This window comes from Camelus ferus, chromosome 33 (assembly GCF_009834535.1).
Source record: "Camelus ferus isolate YT-003-E chromosome 33, BCGSAC_Cfer_1.0, whole genome shotgun sequence".
NCBI classification, from domain to species: Eukaryota; Metazoa; Chordata; class Mammalia; order Artiodactyla; family Camelidae; genus Camelus; species Camelus ferus.
The window spans coordinates 9,321,018-9,342,555 of NC_045728.1; the positions used below are offsets into that span (position 1 = coordinate 9,321,018).

The following is a 21,538-nucleotide window of genomic DNA, read 5'->3' on the forward strand; positions in this document are numbered from 1 at the left end:
ATTTATATGGCATAGTTGTGAGAGCTGTGAGAAGCTTCCCGTTTTAATTTAGCTTTAATTCAGCCCCTGGTTTCACACTTTGACTATTTAGCACCGTAGGGCTGCTCCTTGTCAACACTAGACCCGGAGGTAGACACCGTGGGTTCACTGTGTCTCTGTTTAGCTCATGCTTTGTTGACGATGGGGCCAGCCCAGCTCCATTCGAGAATCTGTGCGCCCCTGCATGGCAAATCAGTTCCCTGGTGCCACCCTCCTCCTCTCTCCTGCCATAAATACAGTAATTGGTCTGCTGATAACAAAACAAGGTGTTTTTCATATGTCAACAGACTACATCTTCAAGTGCTTCTCGCTCACTGAAAAGAAACGGATGAGATGCCAGGGTGACAGTGCAGCTCAGTTTCCCGGTACCGAAGTGGCAGCCCTGGCCTCAGGCTACATGGGAAAGATGGGGTGCCCTTGGTTCTAATGCTGAGCCCCAGTCCTGCTTGAGGAAGCACAGTGAGGGCTCCAGCCCACTTCCCGGTCTTTCCAGGGAAGGCGAGTTCAGGACTGCGAAGTGCTTAGTGCAGAGATTCTCATCTTTAATGGGCAGCATAAACATTTCGCTAATTAGCGATCCCACAGAAAATGGTCCTCTAATTCTCAAGTTCACTCCCCTGCCCTGTTCTTTCTTTGCACTCTCTCTATGCCCGCAGACTGTTAACGAGCTCATCTCTAAAACAGCATTCCAATTACATTTCCAAAGTCACTGAGAAGGAGGGAGGGACTTACCCTGCTCTCATTAAAGTTCTTTTCCTTCAAAGCAAGGCTCTTCCAAAACAGGAGAACATGGTCATTTTCTGTTATGATTTTTAAGGCATCGGGTGCTGATAATGAAACTGAAAATTAAAGATGAAAAGGGGAAGCAGTTAGTGGCTATACATTTGAGTCTCTGTTTTCTTGTTCATCCAAGGTTGGTGAAATAGTGATAACCTTGAAGGGACAGGTTAAGGAAGGAATGAAACACACATACTGCTTCGTATAGAGCCTAGCACATTGTAGACTCTTAACTGGCATCTCATTTGCTGTTATAATATCTTCAGCCAAGAAATCTGGGTGGTATCTAGACCCAAGGATGGCCAAAAACAAGTGGAGATGGAGGAGGAAGGGATGCGGCCACGTCAAAATCTGCCTGGATTTCTGCTTTGATTCCAGTCTGCTTTCCTACCCCCAAAGCCAGAGGGGCCTGAGAGCTCAGTGAGGGGCTAGGGAGCTCAGCCTGAAGACAGAGCCCTGGAATGAGCACAAAGTACGGCCCAGGCCCACTGTGGACACTGCTAGCTTCCATCCTAGACATGCCGGATACCATCTGCTGTTGTCCCAATAACTGGGCTTATAACCTGCTTTCTGAACTTGAGCCTGACTGCTGAGCCAGCCCGGGGCTAGCAGCAAGCCCCACTTTAATCTACTACCCAGTTACCAGTCTCCATCCATTTCTGCATATGCTATTGCCACAAGGAACCACCGTGACTTCAGTCCAGGTGCACAGATGCAACGCTTGGCCTTAAGTGGCAAATATTCAGTTTTATCTCCTAACTCTCTTGGGAATGCCAAAACCAGCAAGGGGGGAGGAGACTACAGGAGACAGAGAATGTGGAAAATGACAGCCACGCCCCCGCCCACGGTGCCCTGGCCACCACCCTGCAGCCCAGACCCCGCCACCCCTGCCCGGCTCTGCCCCTGTGGATACTGAGGGTAGTCTCTGCACTTTCTGTGCAATTCCTGATAGAATCCCACATCTTAAAAAAAAATTTAAAAGAGCAGAAAAAAAGAAATCCCACGTCTAGAGGCGTCCCAGCAGCAGGGGGCGCCTTGCTGTGTAGGAAGGGCTCCACTCACTGCTTACCAGTGGTAATTTTTATACTGGAATCCTTGCTCATGTTCCCCAGCTGGACAATGACGTGGTATTTCCCTCCAGGTTCCAACTTGTTCAGGGTGTATTCCACGGTACTGTTGCGGGATTTTACTTTGTAGCTCCTGTCACTCTTCCTTATTAGATCTTTAACTGCAATGGCATATAACTGGGGCAGGAAAAAGACACCTTTTAATAGAAACTTGGCGTTTTTCACCCTTTGGAGATCAGTGGGGACCATGTCACCTAAGTTTGTCCATGGCTGTGACCCACAGCAACAATATTTTGAGCCCCAACTTCTGACTCTGTTCTTTGGAAAGCCTCTGGGGCAGTCAGGTCCCACCTTATAACAAATTCACTCCCAGACTTGGGCAGAGAATTATCAATTTAATCTCCACCCCAACCCCCCCCAAAAAAACAGAACAAAGTAACCCTAGGGAAAGCCACATTTATGGTGGCATCAGCAGGTAGATTAGAATAGGCGAGAAAAACCCAAGTTCAGCGCTCAACTTCTGACCCTCCACCCACCCCTGCAACAGTGTCAGGATGTCGTCAGAGGGGGACAATGAATGAAAATGTTCAGTCCCAGCTCTAAGGGACAAAAGTCCTACCTACTCTCTCCCAGGTTGCTTCTCACACATACGGGGACGGGGAAAACATAAGGACAGGCTGTCAAGCTCGGGAAACTCAATCATCAAGAAAAAAACAGAGAGCCCAGAAGAGTCTCGCAATCAAGCATTTAAAACGACCCACTCCTGGGACAGCGGGGACGGCAGAGGAGGGGACGGAGGTGAAAGTAGCTGGGGGCAAGGGAGAATGGGAGCTTTTCTCTAGAATCGATGCCTCTTCTTTTAGGACAAGGCCCAGCCAACTTGTTTGTAAAGGTGCAAATCGTAAATATTTTAGACCTTGAAGGCGAGATGGGCTCTGCCACAATTAACTCAACTCTGCTGTTTGTGGCATGAGAGCAGCCACAGATAATGCATAAACGAATGGGAGAAACTGGGTTCTAATAAACCCTTACATAGAAAAACAGGCCACGGGCTAGATTTGGCCTGCAGGCCTTTGTCTGTGAAGGCAGAGAATGCAGAGAAGCAGCAGGGACAAACCAATATGGCAGCCAGGAATAATGGAGAAGTGACAACAGAGAAGAGGCCCCTATAGGGACCCCGTCTTTGGGCAGACGGAAATGGGGGGAGACTTCCTGCTGAGCTCCAACCAGCAGACCTAGGTTTCTTTCCCATTACAGGATCTACCCCCACCCAACCCAAACCACGTCAGGAAGGAGGAAGCAAGGCTGCCTGGACGCCCAGCCGCTCACCAGGTCCTGGTCAGGAGAGTCGTACGGGGATTCCCACTTGATGACAGCGGAGGTTTTGCCTGTACGAACCACGTGCAGGTGACGGGGAGGAAGCCTGCTGTCGGGGACCATCCTCACCACGACGTAGTCAGAGAACGGTCCCTGGTAGGGCACCACCACCCGCACCTGAAACAAGCACCCTGTGAGCTCACGCAGCTGCCACCAAACCGGGTTTCAACAGAACAGTGACACGCGTACAGAACTAAAATCCAGTGAGTACAGAAATACAGAAAATGTACAAGAGTCCCCAGATCGCTAATCCATTTTCCCAGAGGTGGTACGAGCAATGATTTTATGTGTTTCCTTCCAGAAACATCCTATGCAAATATAGGCACAGATATACAAGTGTGTGCACAGAGACATTCTCATACATGCGTGTGTGCTTACACATGCATGTGTACGTGTGGTCTATTTTTCTTAATCTTTTACATTTTTTAAAAAATTTCTATTTGTTGGGGGAGAGGTAATTAGGTTTATCTACTTAGGTATTTTAGCGGCGGTACTGGGGATTGAACCCAGGACCTCCTGCATGCCGAGCACATACTCTAACCACTGAGCTATACCCTCCCCTAGCCTATTTTTCTTAATTTTTTTTTTACACAAATAAGAAAACATTACACATATTATTATGCTCAATCCTTCTTTTACTTAATAACATAGCTCAAAGGTTTTTCCAAATCATGACATTTAATTTGCTGTATGTATGTTGGGTGGATGCCTCGTATTCCATTGTAAAGAGAAGCCATGATATTTTTAAGCAGTCTTCTCTTGATAGACATTTGTTTCAAACCTTTTGCTATCACAAGCCATTGTACGCCAGGCACGTCTTTCCACACACCTTGGCGCACATGTAAAAGCACGCGGGCTAAATTCCTAGAAGTGGAATCCACCGAAAGCTTTTATCTGGTCCCGTGACCTGTTTACCAAGTCTCCAATCCTACACAAGGGAGTCCCAGGGTTTCAAGTAAAAACCTGATGCTTGTGAAGAAGAGGAACCATCGTCTGTGTGTGTCTCTCTCTCATACACACGTGCGCACACACGGATCCTGGAATCCACATCTCCAGCTCCCCCGGGTCCTGGCTCTGAGCTAGGAGCCCAGCAATTAAGACATCCTTTAAAAATAGAACATTCCTCTGTACACTCTGGTCCAGGAAACTTACCAGAAACAAATACTGCTCATCCCTACTGACAAGGACTGTTTTGTTGTGCTGTGAAGTAGTCAAGCTTGTGGGGTTGCGGTAGAGGTCAAGAAAGGACGTGGCATAGAAAATACCGTAAACCTGGTAAAAGAAGAGAACAAAACAGGATACCAGTTCAGTGGCCAGTGACCTCACTCTCTTGGAAAACCCTAATTTAAGACCCTGGGAACCGCTTCAAAAGAGCTCGCAAAGAAGTCTTCATCCAACATCTATCTCATCACTATTTACCGAGAAGAAACACCGAGCCAGGTAGTGGATTCCCACCTAGGAAGATAAATACGGTGTGGTCTCTGTCCTCAGGGATTGCTCTTTTGAGAAGAGCCAGGCAGAGAAGAAAAACAGAATTACATGTAAGAAGTTGCAAATACAGAACGTCAGATGCTATACTAGAAGACTGCATGATAAGCCGGGAAAAAGAAGGGGTTATAAGGAGTGGGGGCACCCTACCAGAGCAAAGGGGGGTGCGGAAGGCTTAGCAGATGTGGGGAGGGGGTGGCAGGTGTGCGAGCCTGTGGAGGGCACACACGGAAGGAGGGCAGACACGGCTGACTGCACAGCAGGTACCCAACCTCCCCTTCCTCCTCAGTGGAATCCTGGTCCTCAGTGAGCCATGCTACCTGGAAACACGCCTACATCCCCACCTCCCTCTCAGGAGGAGAGGCCATGTGACAGGGCCGGTCAGTGAGACGTCAGCTGACATGCCAGGCAGGGCCTCGGTGAGGCTCATTCAAGTAGGAGGAAAGCCTTTCTTCCTGCCCTCCTGGTGTCTGAAACATGGAGGATGCTGTGGCTCCAGGAGGCCTCCTGGACCACGAGGTGGTGCCACGGGCTGGAGGGGCAGGGCCTGGGGCCCGGATCAAACTGCACTGTGGCTGTGGAAGCCCCCGACTCCCAACTCCGAACCTTTCAGTGAGAAGGGAAATAAGCTGTTGAAAGCCACTGTTCCTCTCAGTTCCTGCTCTATGTGGCCATTCTTAACCCTAATTGGTCCACGAGGGAAACAGAGTTTAAAGCAAGAACTCTGACGGCCCTGGCAGTGGGGAGGGCGGAAGCTGAGAGCATTTATAACCAAGAGTAAGCCTGAGGAAGCTTCCTTCAGAAGGCAGAAACAAGAGGCAATTTCTCAAAGAGCACAAGAGCGGGCAAGACAGGGGACTTGAAGAAAACCATGCACGTCTGGGAGGGAGGGAACCAAGTAGGAAGACGCTTCCATGTCCCAGACAAATGGGGCAGAAGCAGGAATAGGGGAAGCAGAGGGCTCAGAGCGTGAGATGGGACATCGTGGCAGAGGGGGCCTGGGGCACAGGCAGCCTGATCCCAGTGAGGACATGGAGCGGGGTCCGGGGGCCAGGAGAGGGGTCCTCAGAGCCCAGGGAGCCAGCGGGTACTAGGACGCCACACAGGCAGTGCGAGCGGAGGGGACAACCGCGAGTGACACGCCAGAGCCCTCAGTGAGCTGAAGACGGGTCCACGCTGAGAGTTTCCTACAGGTGACTTTGAGACAGGAGGGAGGGGGCCAGGGCACAACCACGAAAAGCAGTGGGGGCAGGACATGAGCTGATTAAAACCCGACTACTGCAGAAGATTCAACTCCCAGTAGACCTGGAGCCTCACTCTACACGCATCATAATGTCTCAGCATGATAAATGGCCCTCCCCCAGGAGCCAGACAGCTCCAAGGCTGGACGGAAGAGGCCAAAAAGTGGGCGGCGGTCCAGTTCCTGAGAATCCCCACCCCTCCCCCAAAGCAGCTGGAATCTTCCTCCCACTTGTTAGCACACGAAGTTACTGAGCACGTTAAAACTGACAACCCTGCACCTCCCTCCCTCCCTCCCTCCTTCTCTCTCTCTCCCGCCTTCTGCGAGGGCCCACACTCTGTCTATGGAGTATGTATCTCCCTGAATAAATCTACTTTCACTCTACTCCGACTCTCTCTTGAATTCTTTCCTGCTCGAAGCTAAGGACCCTCACTTAGCGGGTGCATCCCAGGGGCTCTCCTAAGACCTCGGACATGACCGTTCTCTCGCACCCCATTTTCCTACAACAGTTTCACAGGCCCGTCGCCCTTGGAAAGCGACTGAGAAAGGAGGAGGCAGAGCTGGCTTCTCCAAGTTCACACATGACGAGACACTAAAATCAAGTCCCGCGCCCATGCTCTGTCCACAACGCCGTCCCATGAGGATGCTCGGGTGGGACGGGGCAGGCTGAGCTGAGGACACACAGAAAGGCCCCTCTGTGAGCAGAGTCTACCTGAAGGTAAAATGGAGACTTGGGGGGTGGGTGGGGGTGCTCTGGGCCTTCTCACCTCTGCCCCTGCCTCAGAATCAGGTTCTGGAACAACCGCAGAGCCGAGGCTGTGAAATGAGCTGGACCTGAGCGCTAACTTGGTCAATGGCTGACTTGGCCTCAACTCTCCAGGCCCCAACCTCCTCGCCGGCAGAGCGGGAACATTCACCCCCCCAGAGCTGCTGGGCGCACACCTGGGAGGCCGTGTGTGAAGGGCTGGCACCGTGCCCGGCACACAGAGGGTGCTCAGTACTGTCACCTCCTCCTTCTGCACGGCTGAGCCTACAGACAGTTGCCTGCAAACCTTGGTTCTTCCCCCAAGAACCAGTCCTGCACCCAGGGCACACTGGGGAGGCCCCCAGCAGACAAGATGCAGGCCAGGGCCTCCCTCACCGGCCCCTGGGGGTTCACTGAGTCTCAATCGCAGGCTTAGTTCCGTCTGCTTTTCCATTTGGGAAACTTAGAAAACAAACTTGCCCTTCAAGAGCTTACAAACCAGTGAGGGAGAGAATTGTAGACAGACGACATCAAACAGGATGCTCGGTATCCAGGGCGATGTGATGCTGTGCGGCACCAGCTATAAATATGTAGGGGTTCATCAGGGACCAAGATCAAGCGGAAGAGGGCAGGACTTGACTGCTCAGCGCGGGGAGCGGGGAGGCCTCCGGGGAAGCCTCGGTGCAGAGGCGGGAGGGGGGTGGAAGCAGCCTTGGGAAGGTGCACCCTGGGGAGGGTGGGAACTAAAAACCAGACCCAAAAAGCAGCACAAACCCAATCCGAGTGAATCAAAATGCAGGCAAAACAGTGAAAGACAAAGGACCCACCTACAGGTGCAGCCGGGCCCCTGGAAGGAACGGTGTGGGGTGGACGTGGGGCACGAGCGGGAGGCAAAGAAGCCCCCTCACGGGCAAGGGACCCCATAGGTGGGGAGGGGCTAGTCACTGTCACTGCAGCTGACTCGTCACCAAACCCAAGGTGCCTTCCGAGCTCAGGAGTGACCCCCTCCTCGTGCTCGGTCTATGCAACAGCACACAGCAGGGACTCTCTCTCAGAGGCCAGGCCAGGCTGCAGAAAGGTGCGCTGCGGCTGGGCTGTCAGGTGCCTCAGGAAGGAGACCCAGAAGGGACCAGGAGGGTAGCTTGTGTTTAGCGTGATGGGGTGAGAAAGAAAAAGCAGCAGCAATGGAGAGGAAAGTCCTAGAGATGGCGGGCGGCCTAGCACCCGGGGACCGTCTGTCCCTGCTCTGCACGGGTCATCCTGGCCGACTTACCACATTCCTGGGGCCAGTCCAGGTGCATTCCACTGCCGTCTGATTGATGGCCTTGGCTTTGAGGCTTGGGGCGGGTGGGCGGACTCCTCTGGTGGTGACATGCTGGAATGCCAAAGGGCTATCCCCCAGGTCGGTCTTGGCCCAAGCAGAAATCTCGTAGGGTGTATGAGCTGTCAGGTTGCCGACTGAAAAAACAGGGACAGGGGGCTGGGGCAGCAGTCAAGAATACAGTCTTTACAAGCACAGCCTAGTCTTTTAAATGTAATCTCTCAACTTAAGTGAATCCCACATGCTGTACGATTTTTATTGTTTAACAAATTCACTCGGCGTTATTTATTAAAGACTACAAGTAACACACAGCATAGGCACTGGGGAATTGTTGTAAAGCTCACCATTTGGGGATATAAATTGGGACCACACTCCTAGAGAGCCACTTGGCCTTGTGTGTGTCTTGAAATTCTCCATAACCTTAAATCCAGCTAAACAAGAGGGACTGCAAAATCTGCGCAACCAGGACGTCTATCAGTGTTTGTCTCAGTAGAAAAAAGTGTACATAATGTGACTGCCCAGCAAAGAGGCAGTAACTGCGCATCCATGAACTTTTATGTGCCTTCATGTGCCATCCATGAACTATTACATGGCCACTAAAAGTTGTTTCTCAAAATATAGAATGAGACTAGAAAATTCTGTTATTTAAGTGAAAAAGGCAGAATATAAAACTATATATAGCATTATTCCAAATTTATAAAAAAGAAATCAGTGAAGCAGAACCATATTAACTAGGAGAGATCCAAAAAATCTAAAAGTGGTTCCTCTGGGAAGTGAAATAACAGGAAATTAAAGTTTTTATTATACCGTTTTTTTGTTTTTTAGATTTTCTGTAATAAGCGTGTGCCCCCTTTCTAATTGGGGGAGATGTTATTAAAAACTAAAAGAGCAGTGAACAAAAAGAAGGCCACGCTCAGAGGAATCAGGACTTGGGTTCGAGCCTGAGTCTACGCCGTGTAGTTGCAGGAGCACAGATGAAGTTGCCAAACTCTCTAAGTCTGTCTCCTGGTCGGTGAGACGGGGAAAGGGAACAGCGCTTACAGCAGCTGACTGTTGCAGGGAACGAAAAAGAAAATGCTCGTAAGTGCTCAGCAGACGCTTTGCACGGAGCGAGCCCTTAATGTGTTTCTGGCAACGGCTGGTAAGACTTCAGCTCCCGACTCTGCCAATTCCTATGGATGAAGCAGTGAGGCAGTGAGACACCGGCCTTTGGAATTAACGAGATGCGGGTTCCAATCCTGGCTCTGCCACCTTCTGAGGGAATCATTCCATCCCCGGACCTTCTTTTCTCATCCAAAAAGTGAGCACCTCCTGCAGCATTATTTTGGGGTGTCATGGGAAAGCACCACACTCAGAGCGCCCAGGGAAATGCCTGCATGTAGTAAGTGCTCAGTGTTTCTTTCACTCTTGCACGACCTCCTTAGGCAACCTTCAGTTTCCATGCCGTCCTCAACATCCACAGGCAGCCCTGGCCACTGAAGGTTTTGAGAATAAATTAAAAACCTTTCCTTTAGCCCATTTTCAGATACGAGAATTTTAACTGAGACTAACTATTTGCACAGATACAAGAGGAACTGGAGCCCCTTCCTTCTTCCCTTCGCCCAGATGACCATTTGTTCCACAAACATTGACTGATCACCAATTACGCACCAGCCCTGCGCTACCTTGTATCCACAGAGGAGGAGCAAACCAGACCAAAAAAAAGAGAGAAGGGTAACTAAGCTTGTGGGAGGCCAAACTCATCTGCAGAGGGTTAATCTGGCTTTTTTTTTTTTTTCCAAGTCTCAAGCCTCTGACTTCCATGAGGAGTCCCTAAGTTAGAAGGGGGTTTGGGGAACCATCAGTGCATCCTTCACCTGGACTCAGGAGTCCCTGACAGCATCCTCAATGGACAAGCACCCGTGCACTGAGAAGGGCTGCAGAGGAGATCCCCTCCCGCCCTGTTCCCGGCAGCCCTGCACGAGCCGCCCTCCTTCCGGCTTACACGCCGCCCAGCTCCGGGACACTACCTTTGTGTGACAGTACACTCCCTCGGAAGGTCATCGTTTTCTTCTCCTGTTTATGGGCATCGAATGCCCAGAAGAGGTTCACCACATAGCCATTCACCTGCCAAGAGCCAAGCACCAGGTTACACGGACAGTACACACTCACACAGCACATGAGACTCGAAGGGCAGCCTTTTTCTGTTGTTCCCCAGGTATCTCTCTTCTTACAAGGAACAGCCTGGGTCCTTTGATCCTTAACCCAGTTCCATTTTGTGCTACCATTAAATATTTAGTTACACTCCCTCTACTTCTAAAAAACAGGCGTGAGACCCTTTACAATTTACAGATTCGATGAGAGAATAAAGTTAATGCAAGATAAAAGGACCAGAACCCATTAAAACAGGCAGAAAGAAGAAAAGTTGAAAAGGTAATCAGATTATGGTAATTAAGGGTAAATCTTAGCTCAGGTGGTCCTTGCAGTCAAGGCCGAGAGGTCAACACAAAAGGGGCTTGGTTAGATCTGTCTAACAGGAGTGAATATACCCACGAGTCAGGAAAGACCACTTTTTCCACATCCCGAACTCACAGAAGGATTTGATCTAAAGGTCTTCAAAAGTATCGGACAATACACAAAATCAAAATGTCTTCAAGACCAAATACTATATCTATGCAAGGCCATTTCCGGCATCAACTGTCTCTGAAGCCAAGAGCATGACACCAAATTATACTTCAGTAAATGGCACAGGGACTCTGAAGGCTGTTAGTTCCACCACAGTGTCACAGACAGGGAGGGATGGAAGGTGGGTCTCAACTGGAGAGACCATGGGGACACAGATAATTATGAAGCTGGCTCTGCAGATGGGCTGGGCAGAGGGGACGGTGGTGCTGGAAGAGGAGGCTATTGGGTGGGTATGCTTCCAAGGTGTCTGACTCTCTCTCCCAAGGCTCTCTTTCACGGTGGGAGCCGCTGCACCAGCGCTCAGCCCCAGGAAATCCAATAAAGCTGAAAATTACAGGGCGTACATATTCTGTTAACACCAACTCTTTATTTGCACTATAGCTGTGAACCATTTAATTATAAGGTTTAAAAGGAAAAAAAAAAACAGGCACCAGGCTGAGGCAGAATAATTACATGTGAAGACTCGAGTTGCTCTTCATGGGGGAAAGAACCAGCTGAGCTGTGGGATTTCAGCTTCCCTGGATCGAGTCATTCATTTTTCTTAATTCTCGTGTCCTCGGCCGGATCGGCTCCTGCCCAAGGTAGAGCCCCACCCCTGCAGCCCCGGAGTCATGTGTCAACATTACCTTGATGTCACTATCCATGGTCAGGGTAAAGCTGAGAGAATTTTCGCCATAGCTGTCAATGCGAATGTTCGGCGGTGGAATCACTGAGAAAAAAAGATATTCAAGAAGAGAAACCATGTAATGAAAAGGGAAGAAGGCAGGACTTCACAGTTTTTAACTCAAAGACAAAGCCGTCTTTCAGCGGCGGAAGAAAGGGCACTTCTTTGGCTGTTTTCAGTCGTCTGTCTCTTTTACCACCGTCGTCCTGACGCTGAGCGTGGGTCCACAGTTGCCTGGTGAACACGTAACTGTCAGGGCTCCGTCACTAGCCTGCTAACTAGGTTGAGCAGAAACGTTCCATTATGTCAGTGTCCCACATGGGCCCCGCCTCAGCCTGGTTCTGAAGCTGCGGGGATCACAGTGAGAGCCACCTTCACTGGCACCGAGAAAATCCCAGTGGCCGTAAGTCCTTTTTTGAAGGTTGACAGCAGAGTACATCGTTAAGTCACAACTTGCAAAGGTACGTGCGGCCAAACGGAAAGGAACGTGGGCTCTGGAGTCTGGCAAACTGGAGCTCAAATTCCTACTGAGACACTGGGCAGCTGTGCCCCAGGGCAGGTTACTAGGAGATCATCTTGACTTCGCAGAGGTGGGAATACTCACTAAAATAATGTGTGTCAAGTGTCCGACACTTAGCTAACATTCCCTTTCTCTCCTTTTCCAATCAGGTCCCACCCGTGGCAGATTAAAGAGCTGATAAGCCACTGGCACTCTTAAAAAGACCAGAGCTCGAGCTGAGGGGAAAGAAGAGGGCAGCAGAGAGAAAAGACCCCTCTTGGTTCTAAGTGGAGAGCATCGTGCTGGCCGTACTGAAGGTCTACCCACCAGAAGCCTGCCAGTGCCTGCCAGGTGCGGTCTGAGAGGGCGTGATGGACGGACACGGTCAGGAGACAGTGTTTAAGTGGCCGCTTGCATGTCAGACTCTCAGCACATGTGCCTCTTACACAGGCGAGGCAAGAGAGACTCAAAGGAGTAGTTCAGAGGCAGGGATGTATCAAAATCCAGACGAGCCTCTCCAGATGACCAACCATGAGGTGGGCTTGAGGAGGACACAGTAACCAGGAGAAAGGACGTTAGGATTTTCAGGCGCCAGCTCAGAGCAAAACAGTTCAGGTCCTGCCGTAAAGCTGACCTGAATTACAGTCCTGGTGGCTGGAGACAGATCACAATCCTCTCCAAATCCCAGGTTCCTCAGCTACAAGATGAGCGTAAGAATACTCACAGGGTCGAGGGGGATTAAAAGAGATCAATTCTTGTAAAAGGACCAGCAGGTGCTCCCGCAAAAGCAGTGCTCAAAAACTGGGGGCTTTTCTCACTGTTTTTATGCTTAACCCCCTGCGTTCGCGACTGAAGGTGGTGCTTCTGGGTGACGCCACCGTGGTTTTTGTACCCCGCTTTCTCACTCTGCACACAGCTGCCCTTGGTACGCACCCCAACCAAAACACATACGAACTGAGGTTCAGCCTCAATGTCATATTCAAGGAGTTTAAGAGAAGCAACCACCGAGATTTTCAAACCCAGCTGTGACTTGCAACAACAAATTCAAGGTGCTACCTGCTTTTCTGATGACCTTCCAATGTCCCTCCTTTTCAGTACGTACGGTCAGTATGTTCTGAGTGATTTTATAGAGTAAAATTATACCGCAATCAAACCTCTAAGGGAGTGTGAACTCAGTGCACCTTTTCCAATACCCACAGCGTCCAGCTCCAAGGACTGGCTTCACCAAGCGTGGCTGCCCCCTGCCCTGACGTCAATGACCCAAGTCTTAAAGGCAACCAGATAGTGACTCTCCATGACCCAGAGCCTATTTCTCCCAGGCTCGGGTTAAAGTAAAAGCCCCCAGTCCTGTTCCACATGACACTTCCGGCTTTAACACCCACTACGGCCAGAAACGAAAGCCCCAAGTGCCAATGCTGAGACCAGGACACCCAGGCTGGAGGACGAGCCACCGTCTATCTCCCTGGGCACCAGAGCCTTCATTCAGTTGCTCCATTCACTCGCTCATCCACTCTTTCAGGGGCTCCTACTCGGCACCAGTGATGGAGTGGAGGAAACCGGAGCAGATCCTGCCCTGGGGAGGCACACGGGTGGGACGGGGAGCCGCTGCCTGGCTGGCACAGGGGTTCAGGGCACAGACTCTGCAGTCAGGAGGATTGAGGGTCCAATTCCAGCTCTGTCACTTCACTGACCGTGTGGCCGGTGACATAACCTCCTTCCAAACCTTATCCTGTCTTAGAGTGTTCGGAGGTCTAGTGAGATGAGCTGGAGGATGCGGAGGCCTGTGATGGCCGGCCATCAGCTCTCACCCTGAGCAACTCCGGCACTAGAAACGACCTCCCAGGCATCGTCGGTCAGTGCCAATGGGGAGTGAGTGTCAGCATGGCGCACTCTTAAAAACACCTAAATGAACGTGAGCAAAGTTATCTTTATCTTGGCTGGGAAGGCGGGACTCCTTCTATTTTGGACTCTGTGCATGAGAACAAGGGCTGGGTGTGGGACGGCCTATTGGAAACCCCTTTGTATGTTTTTACTGTAACAGACGCTCACTTCTGGATAGAGGAACATGTTTAACGGTCACCCGAAAAGACTCTGTGGCTACAGCAGTACAGAGGCACTCAGAAAGGCACGTGTGTCGTGGAGGGAAAGACTGTGTGAGAGCTTCCTGATCGACGCCTCTCTGTTTCCCAGTCAGACTGAAAGTCCTTTCCAAAGGGTTTCTACCGTCTCTAAACCTGCAGATGCCAGAATCCTTTACCTTGTCCTTTTATGGTGGTGATGGATTTAGAATCGCTCCAGTTGCCTATTCCACGACTCGTCACCGCAGCCACCTTTCAAATGAGAGCGTGAATCAGTACGAAACACAGGCAATCCACCGTACGGCAAGACTCCCAAGTGAGCCAACGGGGTGAGGCTCTGGCAACAAGGGTGGAGGAAAGTATATACAGAGAGCTCCCAGATGGTCAGAAACCCCCGCCACCGAAGCAAGAGAGGGAAAGAGACCACGGGAGGGAACCCGGGGAAAGGGGATCGTGACAGCGCTGAAATGACTAAATTTCTAGTGACGGACAGGTGTCAGGGTTCTTCTCAAGGGCAGGGGTGGAGAGGGCATGTGTGTCCATGTATATGCATGAACACGCAGCCACGAGACCATCAATGTGAGGGAGTCTGTGTATGCACTTAATGGTCTTAAAAGATGCTTTGCACAAACTCTGTCTCTGTTCTACTAAAGACATTGATGATATGTTTCATAAGAGCCCCATAACGTCAGTTTATAGGTGCCACTTATCGTAGCTCTGCATCTTCCTGCAGCTAAAGATGAGCAGAAAAGAGCTGGGCACCAAAGGAGCAGCAGCTGGAACGCCCACCGAATACTACATGCTCGGTTATGGCAGGGAAGCCGGATTTCAAGTTCTCTGTGGCATTGGTTTATGAGACTGAAAGAAAGGATGACCTCCCAGAGCGAGGGGCTGGGGACCTGGCAGACCACAAATAAGCATCTTGTGAAGGCAAGCACGATCTCACAGGAGGACAACCATCTCCCCACGTTCCAAGACCCCCCAGGTGGTGGAAACACCGGCAAACACTCACTCTGACAGTGTACTGAGCATTCACCAGCAGGTTCTTTATTTCTGTAAAGTTGCTCTCCACCCTCTGGGAGGCCCACATCTTGGAACCACTCCTGCTATATTCTACCTGAAATGAGAAGGAAAAAAAAAAAGTGAGCAATAGGTCAGTCAAGGTCTGGGCATCCTGACACCTTAAGGTATCAGGAGGCAGGCAGAGGGAGAGCAAGGCGATAGGCAAAATGATCTAATGGATGGATGATTATTTATAAGGAGACACCAAATCAAGTCCTCGTCATACAGAACACGCTTCTGCTCTGCCGGACCCAGAAATCCCCTCCACTCACCCACACGCACTCCCAGAAGGTACTTACAATGTACTCGCGAATGAGGCCGTGAGTATGGGCGGGAGGAGCCCAGTGGCCCACAATCACACCTTCCACTTCCCGGTGGAGTGACAGCTGGAGGTTTTGAGGGGCATCTGGCACTGGAAAAGAGTCAACTTGGGGTTAAAATCCATCTGCATACTACTGGTCACCTGGAGGAATTTCCCTGAGCTCAAAACAAGGACGAGACAGACTTGAGAGCCGACAGTGGGACCCATTCACCAGAAAGGGCTGTGAGCATGGTGTTCACGTGGGCAGAACACCTTTCCTTTCTTCCAGAATGCAAAGCATGCTGTCTGCACATCCGATCGTGGCTTAGTGAGTCTGACATAGCTTTGGGGCTCATGAGGGCTGCTGGATGGAATCACTTGAAAAAGCTGAGTCAGCACTGGCCCTGGGCCTTGGATGCTGAGAACTTAATTGCCCAGGATGGTGTCTGTGGCCTTGAACTCTCCCACAACCAGAGAACCATGGGCATGACTTTCTAACAGCACAGACTCCTATATTCAAATGAAGGGGATCCCCTTCAGAGCAGGCTCCGTAGTGACCTCTGTGCTGGTATTTCCCAGACCCTGCTGCAGCTTCCTCTTTGTGGCTGCCTTCAGAGCCAGGCTGGAAGCCACACACAGACTTCATTTTGTCTATAGAACAGTTACTCACGTCGCTAATCCACAGCAGACGAATGCTACAGGTTGAACCCCCAACCCCAAATTCAGATGCTCAAGTCCTAACCCCCAGTACCTCCGAATGTGTATTTGGAAATAGGGTCTTAAAGAAAGGGAATTAAGTTAAAATGAGGTCATGGTCCTTAACCCAGTATGACGGGTGTCCCTATAAGAAGAGGAAATTAGGGCGCAGACACCAGGACCAGGTGAGGACGCAGGGAGCAGACGGCCGTGCAAGCCACGGAGAGAGGCGTCGGCAGAAATCACCCTGCTGACACCATGAGCCTGGACTCCCAGCCTCCACAACTGTGAGGAAGCACAGTTCTGTGGTTTGAGCCCCCTCAGCCACTCGAGCAAGTGAATACAGTGACTGTCCATCAACAGTCAGTGGCCCGCACGCCCTCTGAGGGCAGGAGCTGCGCGTCCTCCACCTCCGAACCCCCGACATCTAACCTAGATCTAACCTAACCGCTCCGCTACCACCTGTGGAAAGAAGAGCTACAGATGCGCTGTTGCAAAGACAGGTCCCTGGTGTCGAGGATTTGGCTAAACTACTCCATGGAATCGCAGCCTCAGCATTCATCTTGTTTGAACAAGCAGCCTGAGGGGGCTTTAAATTGCCGTCAGCTCCCAAGCAAGCCCTAGATCCCAGCCTGCAGAGTCAGAGTCACAAGAAAGTGCAAAGTCCTACCATGACTTCTCCAAGGGCCCTGGTGAGGAACAGTCTCCCGGCCTCCCGGGGCCCTCCCCTCGTGTGCTCCTTAGGTAAGACCCCCAAGTTATCAAAAGCCCTCTTTTTTGGTTTGAACTGACCAATCCCAGCCCTGACCCAGGAACTCCAAAGCCTCCACCCGTAAGCCCTGAAAGAGGCATGTGCCCCCGGCCCGGCCTCCCTCTCCCCGCCTGCAAGCTGCCCTGACCTCCCGTGCGGCCCCGTGAGGTACGCCAGGACCCCCTCCAGGACCCGGGAGTAATAAACCTCTCTATTTCAATTTCCCTGGGGGGCTTTTATTGATTCTCTGACACCCCAGGGCTCTAGTGAACAAACGTTTTAACACACAGTCCTAACACAGAGGTTCTTTCTTGCGTGTTTGCTTATCACGTCCTTCATCTCTATCAGACCAGATGCTCCAGGCTCATCTTGCAGATTTCCTGCCCCAGGACTGGAATTCACCATTTCTTCAAGAAGCTTCATTTGCTTTTATTGAAGAATGGCATTAGAAACGCGGACACAGGAGGAGGGTGTAGCGCAGTGGGAGAGGGCACGTCTAACACGCACGAGGTCCTGGGTTCAATCCCCAGGTCCCCCCACCAAAAGTAATAAATGAATAGATAAACCTAATTACCTACCCGCTCACAAAGAAACAAATAAAGATTTTTTAAAGAAACAAAAAATTTTAAAAAAGAAAAAAATTAAAAAAAAAGGGGGGGAGGGTATAGATCAAGTGGTAGAGCGCATGCTTAGCATGTATGAGGTCCTGGGTTCAATCCCCAGTACCTCCTCTAAAAATAAATAAATGAATAAAGCTAATTATCTCCCCCCCAAAAAAAATTCAAAAAAAAAAAAAAAGAAAGAAAGAAAGAAAGAAAGAAACCCATATCTGAGTGTTGGGGGGTGGCCCGTGGCTACTGAAGATTTTCTGGGCCTTCTCAGCAAGGAAATGCATGCGTGAATACTTCCCTGAGCGCGTACACATAACTATAAATACTTTATGTGTAACCATCTGCGTGCACATTAAGATAAAGAGTTCACGTTCACATCTCCAACTGTAATCCGACTGTGAACACGGTTCTGATGCCAGTTACCAATGAGAAGCTCACCAGACCTTGGGAGCAAAGATCATGGGAACAAGCAGTCACTGGCTGTCAACTGCTGTGAAGGGGGGAGGAAGGAGGGAACTCTCTGGGACACAGGAGTTTTGGTAAATTTCCTTAAAATGTATGATACTTCAGACATGCCTCATACGTTAAGGAAGATGATCTCCTAGGTACCAACTACCGGGAAATATTTAGAGACAGAAGACAGAGGCAGAAACTAGGTAAGAAATGCAAAAGAGGGCAGTGGGGGGCAGAATCTGAAATTAACTTCTTAAGGTAGGAAAACAGTATGTCTGATCATTGTATAAAGAAATAGTGAATCACTATACTGTGCACCTGGAACTAACATAGTTGTAGGCCAATTGTGCTTCAATATTTTTAAAAAAAAAATTGTGTTTAAAAAAAAGAGTAGGTGGGAGGGTACAGTTCAGTGGTCGAGTGCATGCCTAGCATGCACGAGGTCCTGGGTTCAATCCCCAGTACTTGCGTTAAATAAAAATAAATAAATCTAATCCCCCCCCCCCAAAAAAAAAGAATATTGAAAAAAAAAAATAAAAAATATTAGGTGACATAATAAGGAGAATAAATATTCAACAATTCAGCCGAGACCATAAAACCTAGCCACAAAACTTCTCTACATAGGAGGCACGTGGAGTTATGTTCCCACGCTCTGAAGCATCCTGGGAAACTGTCTGAAAATCCCACCTAAGGTCGTGCACCTGCGAACACTTACATCCGTCCGGAGTCCTCAGGGTCACGAAGTCGTTGGTGCCGTGCATCTTGCTCAGACACTGGACTTGGACTTTAACCTGGTACGTGGTGTCCGGCTTCAGCACTTTTAATACTGTGTTTGTTTTATTGCTGTGGGTCTCCACCGTCTTCCACACGCTGTCTCCAACCACCCTGGCCAGCAGAAGAAAGACACTGTCACACCAAAGCAGCAGGGGGAGGCTGAGCTGTCTGAACCAGTCAACAAAGAGCTGCTCTGGGCACACACGGAGTTTACAGAACATCCGGTGGCAATAAGAACATCATTTTCTCCTCCCGGGGGGGCAAAGACGGGACCCACCTGTAGTAGACGACGTACACGCAGGAAGCAGTGGGCATCTTCTTGGGCCGTGTCCAGGTCAAAGTGACATCCCCAGAGAAGTCAGCTGTCCACTGAAGATTCTGTATCTTGTATACGTTTAATTCATCTAGAGAGAGAGAAAGGCGAAAAAGAGAAAGTGGTCTCTTACAAATCCTTGGATTTCAAAGGACCCAAGAGGTTCCTTGACTTCAGGCAGACCTGCTGTGACCAAGATGGTCAGGCCACAATCCTCACCTTAAGACATTCCAGGAAAAAAAAGTTCAAGCCTTCCTGTACTAGTCTTTCCCAGGGTCTCCTAAATTTCCAATCATATTTTCCCTTGCATTTCACCTTCTTGTCTGCACTGATTAGAGCCTGTTTCCCAGCAGAGAATGCTACAAATCCAAGGACGATGTCGCAGCAGGTTCCCATTAGTGCTGCAGCCTGACCGTTTGTGTCCACGAAATCCACATGCTGAAACCTCAGCCCCAGCGTGACGGTATTAGGAGGTGGGGCCCGTGGGAGGTCACTAGGGCCGAAGGATGAAGCCCTCACAGTAGAGATTAGGGTCCTCATAAGAGGGACCACAGAGAGCTCCCTCACCCACTGCACCAGGTGAGGACATGAAGAAGACACTGTCTATGAACCAGGCAGGTGGCCCTCACAGACACCAAATCTGCTGCTCCTTTTTTTTTTTTTAGGGAAAGAGGTAATATTTATTTACTTATTTTTTAAGTGGAGGTGCTGGGGATTGAACCTGGGACCTTGTGCATACTAGGCAGGCACTCTACCACTGAGCTACCTCCTCCCCCTAATCTGCTGCTGCTTTGATCTTGGACTTTCCAGCCTCCAAAACTGGGAGAAATATGATCCTGTTGTTTGTGAGCCACTCAGTTAGAGCAGCCCAAGGTGGGGACTAAACGCACTCTGGGCAGAAGGACGGAGCTGACTCCACCCCAAAGCCTGAGGCTTGCAGGGCTACTGCGGGCTCACCTGAGGGATGGCCATCCGAAACCAGTCCAAGACCCGCCTTTCCCGGGGGGCAGGGTGTAGCTCAAGGGGTAGAGCGCTTACCTAGCATGCATGAGGTCCCGGGTTCAACCCCCAGACCTCCTCTGAAAATAAATAAACTTAATTACCTCCCCCCACTGAAAAAAAAAAAAAACGGAATCATACAAGACCCGGGACGAGGTGGGATGCGGAGGCAGGACAAGCCTCACCCCACCTGGTGCTCCAGAAAGTGGGCAGATAGAGGGAAAGCTCCAAAGGGCTCTGCCTCGGGGTTCCCCGGGCAGGTCCTCGGGGGGCCGCACTCACCGCTGCAGGCCTGCTCGTCACTCTCGTCCGAACAGTCCAGGAAGCCGTCGCAGCGCTCGGACAGCACGATGCAGGCCTCGCCGTCCTCACACCCGAACTCCCAGCTGGTGCAGATCAGGGTGCCGCGCGTGGCTGCAACACAGCACACGGGTGGGGGGCCACGGTCACCAAAGGCTGATCGTGCTTAGGAAAAGCGAACTAATCCGCTTCTGCTTCCAAAGACCCTCGTCTGCTGTCAACCACAGGGACACGCCTCCAGCAAGAGCCAGAGCCCAGAGTGTGAATCCTGCTCCGAGCGCTCGAGCCAACCGTCTGCTGCGGGCACACCTCCTTTTACTGCGCTTCGCGGATAAATGTGTTTCTTACAAATCAAAGGGTTTGCATCAAGCAAGTCCGCCAGTGCCTTCCTTCCCCCGGCATTTGCTCACTTTGTGTTTCCATGTCACACGTTGGTAATTCTCACTCTATCTCAAACCTTTCCATTATCATTACCTTATTATGGTGACCTGTGATCAACGATCTTCGGATGTTACTACGGCAAAAAAAATTAGGACTCGCTGAAGACTTAGCTGATGCTTAGCATTTTTTTAGCAATAAAATATTTTTCTTCATTTAAGTATACAGTCAGTTTACAATGTTGTGTCAAGCAATAAAATATTTTTAAATTAAGGTCTGCAGATTGCTTTTTAGACCTAATGCTATTGCACACTGAACAGACTACAATTTTGTGTGAGTGTAACTTTCATATGCACCAGGAAACAAACAAACAAAAACTTGCGTGACTCACTTTATCGTGATATTGTCTGTATTGTGGTGCTCTGGAACAGACCAGCAATATCTCTGAGGTGTGCTTGTGGTGCCCAAGTGCTGGTCCTCTACATGAAACTGGGGGGACAATCCCATCCCTACTGTGTCCGCAAGGATCCACTGAGATCCGGCACCTGGAGTAATGCCCGGCTGACAGCAGGCATCCACAAACCGTCGCTCTTCCTCGCCCGTTCTCCTAATTATTCTGCTCCTGTTAGTGCATCTGCAGTCCAGAAGGACACTCTGACTTCTGGTTTGAGCGATACTAACGACAACACGATGCATCACAAGATTAAGTGGCGTGTCTACTGTATGTGGTACCTTAACTGCAGAGCTCCGCAACGTATCTCACAGAAAATGAAAAAATGCAAATAAAGAGCAATTGATAAATTAAGAGTTACACAACTCACTGGCTATAAACTATAATCTGATGCTCTCTCCAGTTCGGAAAGTAGACTTAAACTACATGAGGGGCTCTGAGAAGGAAGCAATGACAACGTGATTGCAAATGATCCTAAAAAAGAAGAGGA

At 50.2% G+C, this 21,538-nt stretch overlaps 1 protein-coding gene across 1 annotated transcript in view; it reads right to left on the minus strand.

Annotated features, from left to right (window-relative positions):
* SORL1 (sortilin related receptor 1) overlaps nt 1–21,538 on the minus strand; it is a 147,583-nt gene that overhangs the window by 10,017 nt on the left and 116,028 nt on the right. The window contains 13 exon segments of the mRNA XM_032472526.1: nt 772–878; nt 1,886–2,060; nt 3,213–3,377; nt 4,413–4,532; nt 8,007–8,191; nt 10,064–10,160; nt 11,345–11,427; nt 14,139–14,211; nt 14,972–15,076; nt 15,321–15,433; nt 18,549–18,718; nt 18,885–19,011; nt 20,202–20,333. Coding sequence (XP_032328417.1) covers nt 772–878; nt 1,886–2,060; nt 3,213–3,377; nt 4,413–4,532; nt 8,007–8,191; nt 10,064–10,160; nt 11,345–11,427; nt 14,139–14,211; nt 14,972–15,076; nt 15,321–15,433; nt 18,549–18,718; nt 18,885–19,011; nt 20,202–20,333 — 1,652 coding nt within the window.